Here is a 20,463-nt window from a genome sequence, read left to right as displayed (position 1 = left end):
AATAAAATAAAAAGGAGTCAGACACTTTTTATCATTTTTACAGATAGGGTCTCACTCTGTCACCCAGGCTGGAGTACAGTGGTGCAATATGGCTCACTGCAGCCTCAGCCTTCTGGGCTCCAGTGATCCTTCTGCCTCAGCCTCCCAAGCAGCTGGGACTATAGGCATGCACCAGTGTGCCCAACTAAGTTTTTAATTTTTTATTTTGTAGACACAATGTCTCACTATGTTGGTCAGGCTGGTCTCAAACTCCTGGCCTTAAGCAGTCCTCCTACCTCAGCCTCCCAAAGTGTTGGGATTACAGGCATGAGCCACCACCCCTTGCCATCAGGCACTTTATAATTTATTCTCTTTTGCTTTGAATACAATGGGAAATACATGCATATTAAATAACATATTACTCTGAGTGATTCTGAAAGTATTGATAAGGGACCAGCAGTAGTAGCATCACCTGGGAACCTGTTAGAAATGCAGATTTTCAGGTCTTATCTCAGGCTTACTTAACCAAATTGGGAGGTGTGTCACAAGTTCTGCTGATTCTGATGCACACTAAAGTTGTCTTTTATGTCCATCAGACTTTTGTAATTTTCTTTGTAATACACATGTTTTTTTAAATTTATTCCTAGATATTTTATTTTTTTGGTAATTGTGAATTGTTCCTACTTTGTGCATTGCTAGTATATGGGACTTTTGTATAATGGAAAAATTATTTTGTAATTGTTAGCTAATGATATAATCAGCAAATAAAAAAAATTGTGTTTCTGAGTCAAAGGAGAGTACGGAAAAGAAAGACAAAAAAATTTGTCCAGCGTTTATATTTCTTATTACCTTTTCATATTTGCTTTTTGCAGTGGGTAGAACTGACAGAAAAGTTGTTGGATGTGGGGGTAATAACAGTAATCTTTATTTAGTTTCTGAACAATACAGGAATGCTTCTGGTGTCTGACTATAAAATATGATATGAGCTATTACTTCAGATATATGTATCATCTGATGGAAGTACTTTTTTATTCTTTAAAAAAACTTTATTAACAAGTGATGAATATGCCTTTATCTTTTTTTGTATATTGTTTCTCTTAACTCATTGATTTAAAGAAATATAATTCCTAATATTATCCTTGCACACCTGGTATAATCTGTTTAGTAGTCTTAAACAAAGTATCCTTTATTTTATAGAGAGGCAGAAAATAAACTGGAACAGAGCCAGAAAATGGTAATTGAAAAGGAACGGAGTTTGCAGGAGTCCAAAGAGGAATGTATAAAATTAAAGGTGGACTTACTTGAACAAAGCAAACAAGGAAAAAGGTATATGTTTTAAAGCAAATACATTTTTTTGAAAGGAAATAAAAGGATATATTACTTATTTAAAATTCTAGTTAATTTGCATGGTGGTGCGTGCCTGTAATCCCAGCTACTCAGGAGGCTGAGGCTGGAGAATTGCCTGAACCCAGGAGGCGGAGGTTGCGGTGAGCCGAGATCATGCCATTGCACTCCAGCCTGGGAAACAAGAGCGAAACTCCATCTCAAAAAAAAAAAAAAAAAAAAAAAAATTTAGAGATTTGGCAGTAGAATAACTTAATGTTTTTTTAATCTGTTAATTTTTTAAAATTTTCCATTAAAATATTTATGTGTGGAATTTACATTATTAGCATTCTGGATTGAGCTTAATTTCTACAAGACTGATCATGATTATCAGTGTAATGATACTGCTTTCTGAAATTAAGTTCTATGACCTATTTGAAACCAGTACACTGGGGCCAGGTGCGGTGGCTCACGCTGTAATGCTAGCACCTTGGGAGGCCAAGGCAGGTGGATCACGAGGTCAGTTGTTCAAAACCAGCCTGGACAAGATGATGAAACCCCATCTCTACTAAAAATACAAAAAATTAGCCAGACATGGTGGCAGGCTACTGTAATCCCAGCTACTCAGGAAGCTGAGGCAGAGAATTGCTTGAACTTGGGAGGTGGAGATTGCAGTTAGCTGAGATTGCGCCACTGCATTCTAGCCTGGATAACACAGTGAGACTCCATCTCAAAAAAAAAAAAAAAAAAAAGAAAGAAAGAAACCAGTACACTGAGTTTGCAATACTAACATTAATATTACCTCTAATAAAGCTAAATAAAATGTTGAATGAACTCTTTAAAAGAAAATTTTGCCTCATAGATATGATAAAGAAACTCAATGCATGAGGATGTATGGTTGAATTTTCCTTTAGAAATACGTAAGTAGTACAAAAATATCTATTTTGTGTAAATTACATCTTGAGATAAAGTCTTTTAGGTAGCTCTATCCAAGGAACCATTAACTCTGAATGCCAGTTCACTTTTAAACTAATAAGGATTTAAATTTTTTGAGTTTAAACTAATAAGATTTTATAACAAAATAGGATTATAGCAGTTTTTATACAGTATAAAGTCATAATCTGTACTAAGCAATATTTGCAATATTGCCTCACAAAGTGCTGGGATTACAGGCGTGAGCCACTGTGCCTGGCCAAGCATTGACTTCGGCTTCACAAAGTGAGTAAGTGGGGACAGACACATTCTGGGCAGAATGTGCAAAGGTGCAAAAGTATAAAAGAGCATAATTGCTGAAGAACTCTTAAGTAATTTTATGTTTTTATAAGTAAATAGGTGTAGTGGGAGATAAGAAAGACAGGCTGGATCCAGATTGTAAATGACTTTTTGTGTTATACCAAAGGATTTGTATTTTAATCTGGAGAGCATAAACAGCCAATTGAGATTTTTAGGTAGCAATATGACATGAAGATTCTTGGAGCTTTCTGAAGAACTAAAATGAATATTGACTTTCTGCTATGGTCTGAATGTGTCCCCCAAATTTTTTGTATTGGAAACTTATTCCCAATGCAACACTGTTGGGATGTGGGGCATTTAAAAGATACTTAGGTCACAAGGACTCGGCTTTCATGAATGGATTAATGCCATTATAAGAGGGCTTGACAGAGGGAGTTTGTCCCTTTTTGCCTTTCTGTCATGTGAGAATATAGTGTTCCTCCTCCTTGGAGGGTGTAGCATTCAAAGCACCATTTTGGAAGCAGACAGATTAGGCGCTACCAACCTGTCAGTGCCTTGATTTTGGACTTCCCAGCCTCCAGAACTGTTTTTTATAAACTACCCAGGCTATGGTATTTGTTCTAGCAGCAGAAATGGACTAAAACACATTCTGAATTTGAAAGATCAAAACCTTTGCAAGGACAATTTTTTTTGGTAGAGAAGGTTAATCATAATAGATTGAAAAGCCAATGTAAAGGGAGAGATTGTTTAGCTTTATGCTGTTTGTAAGAGATTACCTAAAACATAAGGACCCAGAAAAATTGAAAGCAGGCTGGGTATGGTGGCTAACACCTGTAATCCTAGCACTTTGTGGGGGCCAAGATGGGCAGATCACTTGAACTCATGAGTTCAGGACCAGCCCGGGCAACATGACAAAACCTTTTATCTACAAAAAATATAAAATAGACAGGAGGATTGCTTGAAGTTAGAGAGCAGCCTGGAAAACATAGTGAGATCATCTCTACAAATGAGAATGAGGTGGGGTTGGCCATTCAGAGGAACTATCCACTGTGGGTCACCTCTGAGCTGTTCTGTTGCTCAATAGAGCTTCTCTTTGTCTTGCTCATCCTCCATTTGTTTGTGTACCTCATTCTTCCTGGATGCAGGATAAGAATTCAGGACCCACCAGATGGTGGGGCTAAAAATGCTGTAACAAAAATGGCTGAAACATACCCCTTGCTCGCCATGTTGCAGGCAACAAAGAGAGACAGGAGAAGGAGAGAGGAGCTGCAGCCCTTCAGCAAGCCCAGACCTATGAGCTTCCCGAGCCAGGGCTATGATACCCTCTTTAGGGCTCTGTGGGTCCTGGTGTCTCCAAGCTTCTGCGCACCACCGCATTCCCTGGCGTCAGCCATGGAAGCTGCTTATGGTATGCCTGGTCTAGCCATAGCCTCACAGGGAACTGGAGACTGTGCTGTTGCCTGGAGCTGCCCACACTGCCACAGACAGTGTGCCTGGCTATGAGCAGTGGCCAAACTCTGCACTCCTTCATATACCCCATGCCATTCCGCACCAAGCTCACCTTTGGCAGGTGTGGGTGTCATTCTCATTCAGGTACATGTGGATACAGTCAATGTGGTAGTACCTGATGTTGATCGCCACCTTCACAGCTTTAGTTACCTGGCCTGAGGGGGACTTGCAGGTGCCCAGCCTCAGGATGGGCATCTTGGCACTGTTGTTGAGCTTGAGGTAACTGGCCATTGCTATTGCACTTTATAAAGTTAACTTTTTGTAGAGATGATCTCACTGTGCTTGCCAGGCTGCTCTCTAACTTCTGGCTTCAAGCAATCCTCCTAGCTTGGCCTTCTAAAGGGTTTGGAATACAGGTATGAACCACCGCACTCAGCACATGACAATTTTAGAGATGTTAAAAATGTGAAAACATGATATGCCTACAGGTGGCTATTGAAAACAAAAACAAAAACAGGCTGGGCATAGTGGCTTACTCCAGTAATTCAAGCACTTGGAGAGGCCAAAGTGGAAGTATTACTTGAGGCCAGGAATTCAAGACCAACCTGGGCAAAAGAGCAAGACCCCCATTTCTACACACACAACAAAAAGTGAAAACAATGTCCCTCTCAGAATAGATGAACTATGATGTATACCATTTGTGGGTGTAGTTAACATATGAATGCACAAAATAAAAACACCAAAATCAGGTTAGGGTTACCTCTGGGGAAGAAGTCAGGGGAATAGGATTTGAAGCAGACACATACAGACCTCAACTTTATTTGCAACATTTTGTTTGTCTTCAGTAGCCTTTTCAGACAGAGTGAAGATTCATTAAAACAGGATTGGGAGTACATAGTAATATCTATCCACACTTTTTTGTGTGTCTGAAATATGTCATGACTTTTTTTAAAAAAATGGAAGTGAAGAAGACTAGATAAGTGTAAAGTAGATAAGTCTGGCTTGAAAAGAAGGATGATAGAGGAAAGCACAATATGTGGGAAGGTTTTTGTTTGTTTAAAGGAGAAATACAGGTATCCTTTGCTCTGTATTGCACCTGTGCACATTCAGAAATGGATTATATTCTTACAGATTTTCAGAGAAATCCTTTGTTGTCCTTGCCTTCCTTTATCTGAAACTTTGGAGTCAAATAAACATACTTAACCACATAGATTCAGGAAGTTAGGAGTACTTTTACTTGAACTTTTTCATACTTGGGGCAAAATAACCAACAGAGAATGAAAATACAGAAGCTAGAGTCCATTTCTGAAGGGCTAAGAGATAGGATCCAGACTATAAATAATTTACCCTGGATAAGAGGAGTGTCATTAACCTCACTTACATTAAAAAGAATTTGATGGGAATAGGTTTAAATATTAAAATATTTTTAGGCGTGTGATATTGACCAAGTATTCTCAATGTATTGTGCCCCGATTTTCATTTCATCGTGAGAAGCATGAGGAACTAAGAGATGAGGAAACAAGGCTGGGCTTAAACAATGGGTGGTGGTGGTGTGTTTTTTTTGTTGTCTAGATTTTTATATCTGGTATCAATAGAAGTTACAATTTTTTGAAATACCTGTTTGAAATTTATTTGACCTTTGCAAAGGACATGGAATTTACTGAATATATTTAATATTCTAGATAATAGACTTATTCTATGATACCTAACCTTTGAAAATTTATCATCCAGCCTTGGCTATTTCCCTAATCTGTCTTTTCCAGATAGGGAAAAAGAATTGCCAACACATAAGAATTTATATATATTTCAACATTTATGTTTATAATTGTTTTGTGTTATATTTTATTTTTCATATTGATAGAGTGAGAAAATTTTTGTAGTATGATCTACATTCTTCATTTTATACTTTAAGCCTAATATCCTTTTTAGTACAGAGAAATTTGTATTTCTCTAATTATTCCATATAATTAAAGATTACTTTAGAACTTAACTATTTAAATGCATAGCATTCTTCACTTTATTTATTATCTCTTTATATTTTAGAGCTGAACAACAAAGGAATGAAGCGCTATATAATGCTGAAGAGCTGAGTAAAGCTTTCCAACAATATAAAGAAAAAGTGGCTGAAAAACTGGAAAAGGTAAGAGACATTTGTGCAAATTCAGTCTTTTGTATTACTGTCTATAGTCCAACAATATAGGTAGGAATAATTAGCATATGTTTATGGTTGAGACAGAGAGTAACTTTTATGATCTTCTAAAATCATTTACATAAAGAATTTATAAATGTTAAGGATGACGTTCACTAATCCTTTTATTATCAGCAGAAACTTTTTTATCCAAAGAGGGAAAAGAGTAGAGAGAGGAGAAGGAACAAACTATAGAGAAGAATGGAATGTGTGAGCAAAGATTGGAGCTAGAGAAGTAGAAGAAAGAAATTCATTTTTATCACTTCAGTGAAAATGAAGACAGATTAGGTACCCTTCAACTGGTCTTCCTCAATCTGCTGCTCTGAGAGGGCCTTGCTTCTACCTCTGAGAGGGAAAGTTTCTTGAACTGATTCTACATAGAAATATAGTGAGTTTATTACATGCATTTATTATATTCATTTAGTATCTTTAAGTAATGTCACATGGTAATGAAATATGTATGGAGGAACACCACAGCTGCATATTCAGATATTGAACTCAACAGAGAGGTCTGGTAAAGAGATACTAATATGGGAGACTTCCATCTTGAGATAATGATTAAAGCAGAGGAAGTTTATGATTCTGTTCAAAGAAAGGTATAAAGGCAGAGGAAAGAATGTTTAGGTAGAAGGGTAGAATAAGAAGATGGGTGTTCTTTTTTTTTTTTTTAAAGAAAAGAAGAAAGAAAGGAGAGAAAGAAAAAAATGAAAGAGAGAAAGAGGAAGAGAAAAAGAAAAAAAGAATGAAAGAGAAAGAAAGAGGAAGAGAAAGAGGGAGAGAAAATGGGAGTCTTGCTTTATTACCCAGGCTAGAATGCAGTCTAAAAATGGGTATTGAAAACCTCGTTTGTGCCAATAATTGTGCTTAACAATGGAGACAGGAAGGAATAAGGGAGGAAAATAACAAATAAGCAGCCAACCAATATTTCATTTAAACCTGTGAAATGCTATGAGGAGTGATTTACTTCCAATTATGTAGTCACTTTTAGAGTAGGTGTGATGTGGTACTGATAAGAATGTATGTTTTGTGGATTTCGGGTGGAGAGTTCTATAAATGTCTATGAAGTTTACTTGTTCCGCGTCTGAATTCAAGTTCTGGATATCCTTGTTAATTTTCTGTCTGGTTGATCTGTCTAATATTGACAATGTGATATTAAAGTCTCCCACTATTATTGTGTGGGAATCTAAGTCTTTTTATAAGTCATTAAGAACTTGCCTTATTTATGCTAATAAAGCATACATAATGGTGCTCCTGTTTTGGGTGCGTATGTATTTAGGATCGTTAGCTCTTCTTGTTGCATTGATCCTTTTACCACTGTGTAATGTCCTTCTTTGCCTCTTTTGATCTTGGTTGCCTTGAAGTCTATTTTATCAGAGGCGAGAATTGCAACTCCTGCTTTTTATTTATTTATTTATTTTTGCTCTCCATTTGGTTGGTAAATCTTCCTCCATCCCTTTGTTTTGAGTCTTGCATGTGAGTTGGGTCTGGATGCAGCATACCGATGGGTTTTGGCTTTTTATTCAATTTTCCTGTCTATGTCTTTTGATTGGGGGATTTAGTTGATTTAAATTTAGGATTAATAACAGTATATGTGAGTTTAATACTGCCATTTGATGCTAGCTGGCTGTTTTGCCCATTAGTTGATGTAGATTCTTCATTATGTTGATGCTCTTTACCTTTTGGTGTATTTTTGGAGTGTCTGATACTGGTTGTTTCTTTCTATGTGTAGTGCTTCTTTCAGAAGCTCTTGTAAAGCAGGCCTGGTGGTGATGAAATCTCTGAGTACTTGCTTGTTCACAAGAGATTTTCTTTTTCCTTCACTTATGAAGCTTAATTTGGCGGGATGTGAAATTCTGGGTTGAAAGTTCTTTTCTTTAAGGATGTTGAATATTGGCCCCCACTCTCTTCTGGCTTGTAGGGTTTCTGCTGAGAGATCTGCTGTAAGTCTGATAGGCTTCCCTTTGTGGGTAACCTGACCTTTCTCTCTGGCTGCCGTTAGCATTTTCTCCTTCATTTCAACCCTGGTGAATCTGATAATTATGTGCCTTGGGGTTGCTCTTCTTGAGGAATATCTTTGTGGTGGTCTCTGTATTACCTGGAGTTGAATATTGTTGTGTCTTGCTAGGTTGGGAAAGTTTTCCTGAATAATATCCTGAAGAATATTTTCCAACTTTGATTCATTCTCTTTGTCACATTCAGGTACACCTATCAAACGTAGATTAGGTCTTTTCACATAGTTCCATATTTCTTGGAGACTTTGCTCATTCCTTTTCACCCTTTTTTTTCTAATCTTGTCTTCTCGTTTTATTTCATTGAGTTGGTCTTCGACCTCAGATATCCTTTCTTCTGCTTGATCAATTCGACTGTTAAAACTTGTGCATACTTCATGAAGTTCTCTTGTTGTGTTTTTCAGCTCCGTTAATTCGCTTATATTCCTCTCTAAATTGTCTATTCTCATTAGCATTTCGTCAAACCTTTTTTCAAGGTTCTTAGTTTCTTTGCATTGGGTTAGAACATGTTCTTTTAGCTCACAGAAGTTTCTTATTATCCACCTTCTGAAGCCTGATTCTGACAATTCATCACACTCATTCTCCATCAGGCCTTGTTCCCTTGCTGATGAGGAGCTGCGATCTCCTGAAGGAGGAGAGGCATTCTGATTTTGGATGTTTTCAGCCTTTTTGCGCTGGTTTCTTCCCATCTTTGTGGATTTATCTACCTGTCATCTTTGTAATTGCTGACTTTCAGATTGGGTCTCTGAGTGGACGTCCAGCTAGTTGGTGGTGATGTTATTTTTGTTTCTTTGTTTTCCTTCGGTGGACGCCCTTCCCCCACAGAGCTGGACCTTCCCGGGTTCAGCTGTGCTTGCTGTGAAACTCTCAGCTGTCAGCGTTTCCAATTGCTGTTTTCTTGTGGGGGTGGAACCAGCTGAGTCCGATCACCTGGCTGCCCGCCCTGGAGCCCCCTTTTTTTCTTTTCCTAATTGTATGATCGATTCTCTCCCAGGTGCCCCAGTTGCCCTCCAAAAAGGCACCGGGACCTATGCAATTTCCCTGCGGCAACCGCGCCGGCTGAAACAGCGGCATTGAAATTTGTGGCATTTTTCTGCCTGGGAATCTCCTGGTCTGGCTCCTGGCTTCAGTCACCTTTCAATCAGCCAAATGAGCGACTCTACCTCCCTGGAGCTCCAAACGCCGACCAAAAGGGCATCCAGTTCCATATACTCCGCACTGAGAACCCCTGGCCAGGACGCTGGCTAAACAGCCGCGCCGGCCAAAAGAGTCGCACTGGCGACCTGTGGGGCTCCTCTGCTGGGAATCTCCTGGTCTGTAGGCAACAAAAATTCATCTGGAAGTCTGGCATCCACTCACTCCCTGCGCCTTCACTGGGAGCTGCAATCCTGAGCTGCTGCTAGTCAGCCATCTTGGATCTCTCTCCCAAAGATAGGTGTTCATTTATTAAACAATTATAAAATTCCTTTTACATGCCTGGTACTATGCCAGTATCTGGGAGATTCAGTGATATGTAACACATGATACCTACCCTAAAGAGCTCACTGTCTAGTAAGACTGACAAATATATAAACAAATAATTTCAGTATTTTGGAATACGAAGTATAATACTATAGAAATAAGAGGTAGATATGGTAGGTCAGGATCAAGATGGGGGCAGTTAATAAACTCTGGTGGGCCCAAAGAAAGCTTCACAGAGTAGGCAGTGCTTGAGCTGCTAGGGTATATCCAATATTGTGGTATATCACTGAATAGTGTTAAGGAGGGAAAATGATCAAAATCTATGTTGTAGGAAGCTCACTCTGATGTCATGTGAAGATGCATTTAAGAGGTGAGAGACAAGTTAAGGAGACTTTAAAAGACAAGGCAAGAGATACTGAAGATGAAGGAGCTGAGTAGATAGATATGAGGGATGTTAAAGTTGGAGAATCTGGGAACTGTGACCACTTGACTGCATTAGAAGTGGGCAGTATGAGAAAGAGAAAAATACAGGCTATTTTTAGGTTGCTGGTTTGAGTGACTGCTGAATGATTGCATTATGAATCAAAATTGACAATTTAGGAAAAAAACTTAATGAGTTCTGTTTTGGAAATGTCATAGAATATCCAGGTATAGGTTTCTGGTAGGCTTTTGTATCTATAGGTCTGAATTTAGACGTTGAAATCCATACTAGGGTTGTAGTTCTGAGAACTGACAGTACTGATTAAGGTGTACAAACTCTGTACATTGACAGAGTTTATATAGAGTGAGAACAAGATGAAAGCTACCCTGGGAGATAAAGAACAGGTAGATGAGCTTTTGAAAGATATCGAGAAGTTATTTAAAAAATATTAGAGAATCAGGAAAGTATAGTAAAAAAAAAAAGCCAAGGCAATAGAATATTTTATTTTATTTTATTTTATTTTATTTTATTTATTTATTTATTTATTTATTTATTTTGAGATGGAGTTTTGCTCTTGTTGCCCAGGCTGGAGTGCAATGGTGCTATCTTGGCTCACCACAACCTCCGCCTCCTGAATTCAAGTGATTCTCCTGCCTCAGCCTCCCAAGTAGCTGGGATTACAGGCATGCACCACTATGCCCAACTAATTTTGTATTTTTAGTAGAGTCGGGATTTCTCTATGTTGGTCAGGCTGGTCCCAAACTCCTGACCTCAGGTGATTCACCTACCTCAGCCTCCTTAAGTGCTGAGATTACAGGAGTGAGCCACTGTGCCTGGCCGAACATTTTAAAAAGAAGGTGGCGATCTTCAGATCGCGATCTTCAGATGTTGCAAATTGGTCAAGAATAATGAGGACTGAGCCAAGTATGGTGGCTCACGCCTGTTAATCCAACTACTCAGGAGGTGAGGTAGAAGGATTGCTTGAACTCAGGAGTTAGAGGCTGCATTAAGCCATGATAATGCCACTGTACTCAGGCCTAAGTGAAAGAGCAAGACCCTGTCTGTAAAAAATTAGAAAAAAATTTTAGAAAGATGAGGAACGAGACAGGGCTATTGTTTTTTATAATCAAGGAGTCACTGGATACTTTGTAGGGAGCAACTTATTAGAAGGTACAATCTCTGAGATGGGAGAAATGGAAAGGGAGGCAGTAGAGGTAGCTAACAGACAATTCTTTACATATAGTAGGTGAAGAGGAAATAAGTGTATGTGGCAGATTTGGGGAGGCAGCAAATGGAAGGGTAGAAAGAAGCTAAGGTAAGGTGAAGAAGCTGTGGTAAAATACCTAAGGGTAGCCTCAACATATTAGTAGGGGGAAATGGAAGGTGCTAGTATTAATAGGGAATAAAAGATGACACAAGAGTCTGAACTGTATTCAAGAAGATCAGAAGTGAGATTTTTTTTTTTTTTTTTTTTTTTTTAATGAAATAGGGCATTTCTTTTCCTTATGGGAAAAAAGTGGATGAAAAATACAGAAAAAAGTTTTAGGTGGAAGGAAATCGAAGGATTTTGAATTAAATGTCTTTGGTCTCATAAGTTAAGATGTTGCATAAGTAATTTTCATGGCATAAGGAAGATAGGAGAGATTTTGGAAACTTGAGGTGAGTGTTTCTCATAATGTAGTTGCAATAAGGAAAGTCAAGAAATTTGTAAACTTTCGAGAGAATATATAAAAAGAAGAGAGCAGTCAGGAATGATGAGTTAATAAAAGGAAGCAAAGAAAACAAGAGTGGCCAGAGACAAGTGTAATATTGTCATGATAGCTAAATGATAAAATATTTTAGAGGAGAAGTTACCAACAGTATTAAATACCAAGATCAAGGAAAAGGTCTGCAGTTGATTACAAAGAGATCATTCCTTTGCAGTAAAACTGTGAATATCACTTGGCAGTGTAAAATATTAAAGTCTCACTAGGTACTGAAATCTTAAGTGTGAATTAGTTAATCAGATCACTGTTTTGAAAGCCTTGGAGAGGGTCCTTGTGGGAATGAAATATCTTAGAAGGAATTTTTAATGAGTTAATCTGTAAGGGGAGGTAGAAGACCTATTAGGAGGAATATTCTTGGAGAGAAGGAGGAGTTTATGGAGAAAAGAGAGAAAAATGTAAGAGAGAGGTGTTTTTTTTGTTTTGTTTTGTTTTTGTTTTTGTTTTTGTTTTGTTTTTTACACTTAGGATTATCAGTTACAAACTATGCTCAGCAAAGCCCTATAGTTAGGTGGATGTAACATAGGGTAACAAAGGAATTGAGGCAGATCTACCCAGTCTTCTCCTCTCAACACTGTATCCTGGGTGCTTTTATCTTCTGCATTTGGGGCTGTGGTTTCATTGATAGATTTTTTGGCTAAAATTTCAAAAATAACTTCTCTGGAACATTTGTACTGAAATTAACCTTTAGTAACTCGAACACAGAAGCCCTAGATGAATTGCTTGCCTTGTCCACGTGAGGTCAGAGCACTTTTGCTTTCAGTTGATGTGATTGCCTGTCTGTTACAGGTTTTCTGGACAGATAGTAGCATCCTTTTCTCTGTCCTTTGTTACTGCTCAGGAACTTCACTTTGCTTCTTTTTACTACAAGGCTGGGGACTTAAATATATGAAATCCTTAGTCTATTTTCCTGCTTATTTCTGAAAGCGCTACTTACATTTTTAGTTTGAAACACCTAAAACTTACAGCCACATAAGTATGTCCACTTAAATTATTGTTTTAGGTTCAAGCTGAAGAAGAAATATTAGAGAGAAATCTAATTAACTGTGAAAAAGAAAATAAAAGGCTACAAGAAAAGTGTGGTCTATATAAAAGTGAACTTGAAATTCTGAAAGAGAAATTAAGGTACAGTATGCTGTTGTGGAACAGGATTTTTGTGTGGAAATAAAAAATATCTTAAAACACAATATTTTATATGCTGTAATTATGGGCTTACATTATATAGAAGGATAGGCTTCATGACTGAAACTGTTTTCTAGGTATAGAATTAGAAATGGGCCGGGCGCGGTGGCTCAAGTCTGTAATCCCAGCACTTTGGGAGGCCGAGGCGGGTGGATCACAAGGTCAAGAGATCGAGACCATCCTGGTCAACATGGTGAAACCCCGTCTCTACTAAAAATACAAAAAATTAGCTGGACATGGTTGTGCATGCATGTAATCCCAGCTACTCAGGAGGCTAAGGCAGCATAATTGCCTGAACCCAGGAGGCAGAGGTTGCAGTGAGCCGAGATCGCGCCATTGCACTCCAGCCTGGGTAACAAGAGCGAAACTCCGTCTCAAAAAAAAAAAAAAAAAAGAAATGAAGTAAAATGTGTTAAGCTAATATACTTGTAAATACAGAGATACCGATCAACATATTTACTTGGCATATATTTAGAGAAAATTAATAGACATAATGTCCTTGATAGATGACCATATTAGTTAGCTAGTAAAATGTGTATAATATCCGATGTTCTAATAAAAATGTTTTTCAAATCATAAAAAATTACCTAGTCCAAACTTCTCATTTTATAAGTAAAGAAACAGAAGCCTCAGGAGTAGCCAGAATTTACTAAGGTCAGAAAGATAAAGTCTTCAGACTCCTATACTCTCTCTAGTATATCATATTGTCCTCTCAAAACTAATACTCATCAACTTTCAGAGGTTAATGTTAATCAGTCTTTATCACTTCAATCTGTTAATTTTTAAAAAGGAGGAGCGAGAAGTGATCAGAATAACTGGTTTGTCTAATTTTGCCGTACTTCCCTTAAGATAGTGTGTTTAGTATTTTTGCTAAGGAGGAGGGAGTAAAGATACTTTTTACTAGAATATTTTCTAGAATCTATTGTTATCAATTGCAAGATCTACTTTTAAGAATGAAAAATGCTGCCAGTTACACTATGATGGAATCCCCTATCACTTAAGATTTTTGTACTTAATGAAAGAATTCTTGTATACTTAATTAGATATGATTTTTTAAGTCATTATTTTCATATTTTTCAAAAAAATGTATTTTCATATTTAAAATATAAGTGAAGTAAATTGGTTAAAATATTTTTAAAGCTTCACATTTAGAGTCTGACCTTTCTAAAATGTCTGAGTTTTTCAACACAGTATTTTCCTCTGTGCCATTAAGAGTTGCTGGGCCCAGTGCAGTGTCTCACGCCTGTAACCCCAGCACTTTGGAAGGCCGAGGCGGGTGGATCATCTGAGATCAGGAGATAGAGACCAGCCTGGCCAACATGGTGAAACCCCATCTCTACTAAAAAAAAAAAACAAAAATTAGCCAGATGTGGCGGCATGTGCCTGTAATCCCAGCTACTCAGGAGGCTATGGCAGGAGAATCACTTGAACCTGGGAGGTGGTGGTTGCAGTGAGCCGAGATTGCACCACTGCACTGCAGCCTGGAAAACAAGTGAAATTCCGTCTCAAAAGAGTTGCGGATGCAGTATTTCTGAAAAGAATCCTTGTAAGAACAGAAAGTCACTAATGCTGGGCTCTTAAGCCGATTGTACAATTATGTAGAGCCAGTTTACTTTTCCTTCCTGTTTTACAAATAGAGCCAGTTTACTTTTCTCTCCTGTTTTAGGAATCGAAAACTTTGTTGGCAATACAAAATTCCTACTATGTCAGGGATTTTGGAGTTAGATATCCTGTCTTATACAATGAAACTGGAAGCAGAAATGCTTTCAAGATTTCAGCCCACCATTTACTGTGAGACACTGGGAAAGTTATATAGCCTTTTTGTGCCTCAGTTACCTCATCTGTAAATAAGAATAATAGTGCCAAGCACATAAAGTTAAGTGCCTGTCATGCAGAAGTAGGTATTTAGTAAATGCGAGCAGGTATTATTTTATAATTAAGCTTTAAAAAACTTTTAATGTGATTAAATAAATATGATTGAAAATGAATGCATATATATTTTATTTTCATTTTTATTATTTTTTCATCGTAGGCAGTTAAGAGAAGAAAATAGCAATGGAAAAGAAAAATTAAGGATCATGGCAGTGAAAAATTCAGACGTCATAGCACAATTAACTGAATCTAGACAAAGTATTTTGAAGCTAGAGAGTGAGTTAGAGAACAAAGATGAAATAGTTAGAGACAAGTTTTGTTTAATGAATGAAAACCGAGAATTAAAGGTTCGTGTTGCGGCACAGAATGAGCGACTAGATTTATGTCAACAAGAAATTGAAAGTTCAAGAATAGAACTAAGAAGTTTGGAAAAAATTATATCCCAGTTGCCAGTAAGTATGTGATTACGTAACAGAAAAAAAGAATTTTACCAAAGGGTTTTAGAAAAGACCGTCATTTAATTTTTTCTTTCCTCTCTACTTTTAGTTGTGAATTTTTGTTCTATCTAACCTCTATTTTTTTCCTGCACTTACCATTGTATGCTTTTTAGTTTCTCAGATGCCATATATAAGAATGGCGAAGAATTTTTTTAAACAGCTTTCTTGAAGTATCATTTACATACCATAAATTTGCCTATTTTTAGTGTACTAATATATGATTTTTAGTAAATTTACAAGTTTTGGAACAATCACCACAGTCCAGCTTTGAAACATTTTTATCATCCTCAAAAGATATTTTGTACCCATTTATAATTAGTCCCTGTACTCACTCCTACCCCTAGGAAGACACTAATATTTTTTGCGTCGATAGATTTGTCTTTTCTGGACATTTCACATAAATGAACTCATACAGTATGTGCTCATTTACGTCTGGTTTTTTGCATTCTTAATGTTTTGAGAGTCATTCATGTTGTGATACAGTATTTCATTTCTTTTTATTGCTAAACAGTATTTCATTATATAGATATGTTACATTTTTTACATTCACTGGTTGATAGACATTTGGATTGTTTCCACTTTTGGATATTAGGAATAATGCTGCTATGAACATTTGCATACAAGTCTTTAGACCTGTTTTCTTTCTCTTGGGTAGAGAGGGGAGTAGATTTGGGAGTAGAATTGTTGGATCATCTGGTGAATCTATGCCAAAGTGTTTTCCAAAATGTCTACACTATTTTACATTCTCACCAGCAATGTATGAGAGTTCCTGTTTCTCTGCTTCCTTCCCAACACTTGTTCTTGTCTGTCTGTCTTTATTATAACCATCTTAGTGAGTGTAAAGTGGTATCACATTGCAGTTTTAATTTACATTTCTTTAATGGCTCATGATGAGCAACTTTTCATATACTTACTAGAATGGCATAGAACTTTAAAATGTTTTTATAGTAATAGTCTACCACCTTTTTGCTTTGAATTACATTTGTGACCATATATAAGTAAGATTAGGGAGAAGGTAAGTAAACCTATTCAGGAATTTGTAATCGATAGGTGTAAAATGAAGGAAAGGTCAGGGGGAAGTACAGGTAAATATATTGTGGTTGATTTCACATATGAATGTATGGTAAACTAGATGGTAGACTTACCCTTACCCATGTTAAACTATTACAAACTATGGAATTATGAACCAAAAAGAATATTAGAAATCATCTGATGCAATATCATCATTTTATTGGTGAAGAAACCTAGACCCAAGGAAGTAAATATTACCCAACTGATAAGTAGCCAGATTTAAACTAGACCATAAGATCTTAAAAAAAAAATTTTTTTTAATTGTACTTTAGTTTCTGGGGTACATGTGCAGATCATGCAGGATTATTGCACAGGTACACACATGGCAATTTGGTTTGCTGCCTCCATCCCCCTGTCACCTACATCTGGCATTTCTACCCATGTTATCCCTCCCTGACCTCCCCACCTCCCCAATGTCCCTCCCTTGGTCCCTGACAACAGACTCCAGTGTGTGATGCTCCCCTCCCTGTGTCCATGTGTTCTCATTGTTTATTATCTGCCTATGAGTGAGAACGTGTGGTGTTTGATTTTCTGTTCTTGTGTCAGTTTGCCGAAAATTATGGTTTCCGGATTCATCCACGTCCCTCAAAGGAAAGAAACTCATCATTTTTTATGACCGCATAGTATTCCATGGTGTATATGGACCAAGTTTTCCTCATCCAGTCTGTCATCGATGGGCATTTGGGTTGGTTCCAGGTCTTTGCTATTGTAAACAGTGCTGCTATGAACATATGTGTGCATGTGTCTTTATAATAGAACAATTTATAATCCCTTGGGTATATACCCAGTAATGGGATTGTTGGGTCAAATGAAACTTCCATTTCTAGGTCCTTGAGGAAGTACCATACTGTCTTCCAAAATGGTTGAACTAGTTTACACTACCATCAACAGTGTAAAAGTGTTTCTGTTTCTCCACATCCTCTCCAGCATCTGTTGTCTACAGATTTTTTAATGATCGCCATTCTAACTGGCATGAGGTGGTATCTCAATGTGGTTTTGATTTCCATTTCTCTAATAATGAGTGATGATGCACATTTTTTCCAGTTTGTTGGCCTCATATATGTCTTTTGAAAAGTGTCTGTTCATATCCTTTGCCCGCTTTTGAATGAGTTTGTTTGTTTTTTTCTTGTAAATTTGTTTTAGTTCTTTGTAGATTCTGGATATTAGCCCTTTGTCAGATGTGTAGATTGCAAACAATTTTTTCCCATTCTGTTGGTTGCCAGCTCGCTCTAATGATTGTTTCTTTTGCTGTACAGAAGCTCTGGAGTTTAATCAGATCCCATTTGTCTATTTTGGCTTTTATTACCAATGCTTTTTGTGTTTCAGTCATGAAGTCCTTGCCTATGCTTATGTCCTGAATGGTTTTGCCTAGGTTTTCTCCTAGGGTTTTTATGATGTTAGGTCTTATGTTTAAGTCTTTAATCCATCTGGAGTTAATTTTAGTATAAGGTGTCAGGAAGGGGTTCAGTTTCCACTTTCTGCACACTGCTAGCCAGTTTTCCCAACATCATTTATTAAACAGGGAATCCTTTCCTCATTGCTTGTTTTTGTCAGGTTTGTCAAAGATCAGATGGTTGTAGATGTATGGCATTGCCTCCAGGGCCTCTGTTCTGTTCCATTGGTCTATGTCTCTGTTTTAGTTCCAGTACCATGCTGTTTTGATTACTGTGGCCTTGTAGTATAGTTTGAAATCAGGTAGTGTGATACCTCCAGCTTTATTCCTTTTGCTTAGGATTGTCTTGGCCATGCAGTCTCTTTTGGTTCCATATGAAGTTTAAGGTGGATTTTTCCAGTTCTGTGAAGAAGGTCATAGGTAGCTTGATGGGGATAGTGTTGTATCTATAAATTATTTTGGGCAGTATGGCCATGTTCACAATATTGATTCTTCCTAACCATGAGCATGGAATGTTTCTCCATCTGTTTCTGTCCTCTCTTACTTTGCTGAGCAGTGGTTTGTAGTTCTCCTTGAAGAGGTCCTTTACATCCTTTGTTAGTTGTATTCCTAGGTATTTTATTCTCTTTGTAGCAATTGTGAATGGGAGTTTGCTCCCAATTTGACTTTCTGTTAGTCTGTTATTGGTGTATAGAGATGCTTGTGATTTCTGCACATTGATTTTGTATCCTGGAACTTTGCTGAAGTTGCTTATCAGTTTAAGGAGGTTTTGGGCTGAGATGATAGGGTCTTCCAAATATACAATCATGTTGTCTGCAAATAGAGACAATTTGACTTCCTCCTTTCCTAACTGAATATCTTTTATTTTTTGTTCTTGCTTAATTGCTGTGGCTAGAACTTCCAATACTATATCAAACAGGAGTGGTGAGAGAGGGCATCCTTGCCTAGTACCGGATTTCAAAGGGACTGCTTCCAGTTTTTGCCCATTCAGTATGATATTGGCTGTAGGTTTGTCATAAATAGATTTTATTTTGAAATATGTTCCTTCGATACCTAGTTTATTAAGAGTTTTTAGCATAAAGGGCTGCTGAATTTTGTCGAAGGCCTTCTCTGCATCTATTGAGATAATCATGTGGTTTTTATCTTTGGTTCTGTTTATGTGGTGGATTACATTTATAGATTTGTGTATGTTGAACCAGCCTTGCATCCCCGGGATGAAGCCTACTTGATTGCGTGGATAAGCTTTTTGATGTGCTGTTGCAATCAGTTTGGCAGTATTTTATTGAAGATTTTTGCATCTATGTTCATTATGGATATTGGCCTGGAGTTTTCTTTTCTTGCTGAGTCTCTGCCGGGTTTTGGTATCAGGATGATGTTGGTCTCATAAAATGATTTGGGAAGGATTCCCTCTTTTTGTATTGTTTGAAGTAGTTTCAGAAGGAATGGTACCAGCTCCTCTTTGTATGTCAGGTAGAATTCAGCTGTGAATCCATCTGGACCTGGACTTTTTTTGGTTGGTTGGCTACTAATTCCTGTGTCAACTTCAGCCCTTGTTATTGGTCTATTCAAGGTTTCAGCTTCTTCCTGGTTTAGGTTTGGGAGGGTGCAAATGTCCAGGAATTTATCCATTTCTTCCTGGTTTGTGTGCATAGAGTTGTTTGTAGTAATCTCTGATTGCAGTTTGTATTTCTGTGGAATCTGTGGTGATATCCCCTTTATTGTATTTTATTGCATCTATTTGATTCTTCTCCCTTTTCTTTTTTATCAATCTGGCTAGTGGTCTGTCTATTTTGTTGATCTTTTCAAAGAACTGGCTCCTGGATTTATTGATTTTTTTTCAAGAGCTTTTTATGTCTCTGTCTCCTTCAGTTCTACTCTGATCTTAGTTATTTCTTGTCTTCTGCTAACTTTTGAGTTTTTTTTAATCTTGCTCCTCTGACTCTTTCAATTTTGATGATAGGGTGTCGATTTTAGATCTTTCCTCGCTTCTCATGTGGGCATTTATTGTTATAAATTTCCCTGTAGACACTGCTTTAAATGTGTCCCAGAGATTCTGGTACATTGCGTCTTTGTTCTCTTTGGCTTCAAAGAACATCTTTATTTCTGCCTTAGTTTTATGTTTATCCAGTTGACATTCAGGAGCCAGTTCAGTTTCCATGAAGTTTTGTGTTTCTGAGTTAGTTTCCTTTTTTTTTTTTTTTTTTTTTTTTTTTTTTTTTTTTTGAGACGGAGTTTCGCTCTTGTTACCCAGGCTGGAGTGCAATGGTGCGATCTCGGCTCACCGCAACCTCCGCCTCCTGGGTTCAAGCAATTCTCCTGCCTCAGCCTCCCTAGTAGCTGGGACTACAGGCGGGTGCCACCATGCCTAGCTAATTTTTGTATTTTTAGTAGAGATGGGGTTTCACCATGTTGACCAGGATGGTCTCGATCTCTTGACCTCGTGATCCATTCACCTCGGCCTCCCAAAGTGCTGGGATTACAGGCGTGAGCCACGGCCCTGACTTAGTTTCTTCACTCTGAGTTCTAATTTGATTGGCCTGTGGTCTGAGAGACTGTTATGATTTCTGTTCTTTTGCATTTGCTGAGGAGTGATTTACTTCCAATTACGTGGTCAGTTTTTGA

General features: G+C 37.6%; 1 protein-coding gene across 7 annotated transcripts in view; it reads left to right on the top strand.

The window, feature by feature from the left end:
• CCDC18 (coiled-coil domain containing 18) overlaps nt 1-20,463 on the top strand; it is a 104,332-nt gene that overhangs the window by 12,762 nt on the left and 71,107 nt on the right. For all 7 annotated transcript variants that reach the window (XM_074381413.1, XM_074381412.1, XM_074381411.1 and 4 more), the window contains 4 exons: nt 1,177-1,305; nt 6,028-6,124; nt 12,830-12,951; nt 15,041-15,332. In XM_074381413.1, coding sequence (XP_074237514.1) covers nt 1,177-1,305; nt 6,028-6,124; nt 12,830-12,951; nt 15,041-15,332 — 640 coding nt within the window. The remainder of the gene's footprint in view (nt 1-1,176; nt 1,306-6,027; nt 6,125-12,829; nt 12,952-15,040; nt 15,333-20,463) is intronic.

Source organism: Saimiri boliviensis, chromosome 11, assembly GCF_048565385.1.
Source record: "Saimiri boliviensis isolate mSaiBol1 chromosome 11, mSaiBol1.pri, whole genome shotgun sequence".
In the NCBI taxonomy this organism is placed as follows: domain Eukaryota; kingdom Metazoa; phylum Chordata; class Mammalia; order Primates; family Cebidae; genus Saimiri; species Saimiri boliviensis.
This window is presented reverse-complemented; position numbering and strand designations above follow the sequence as displayed.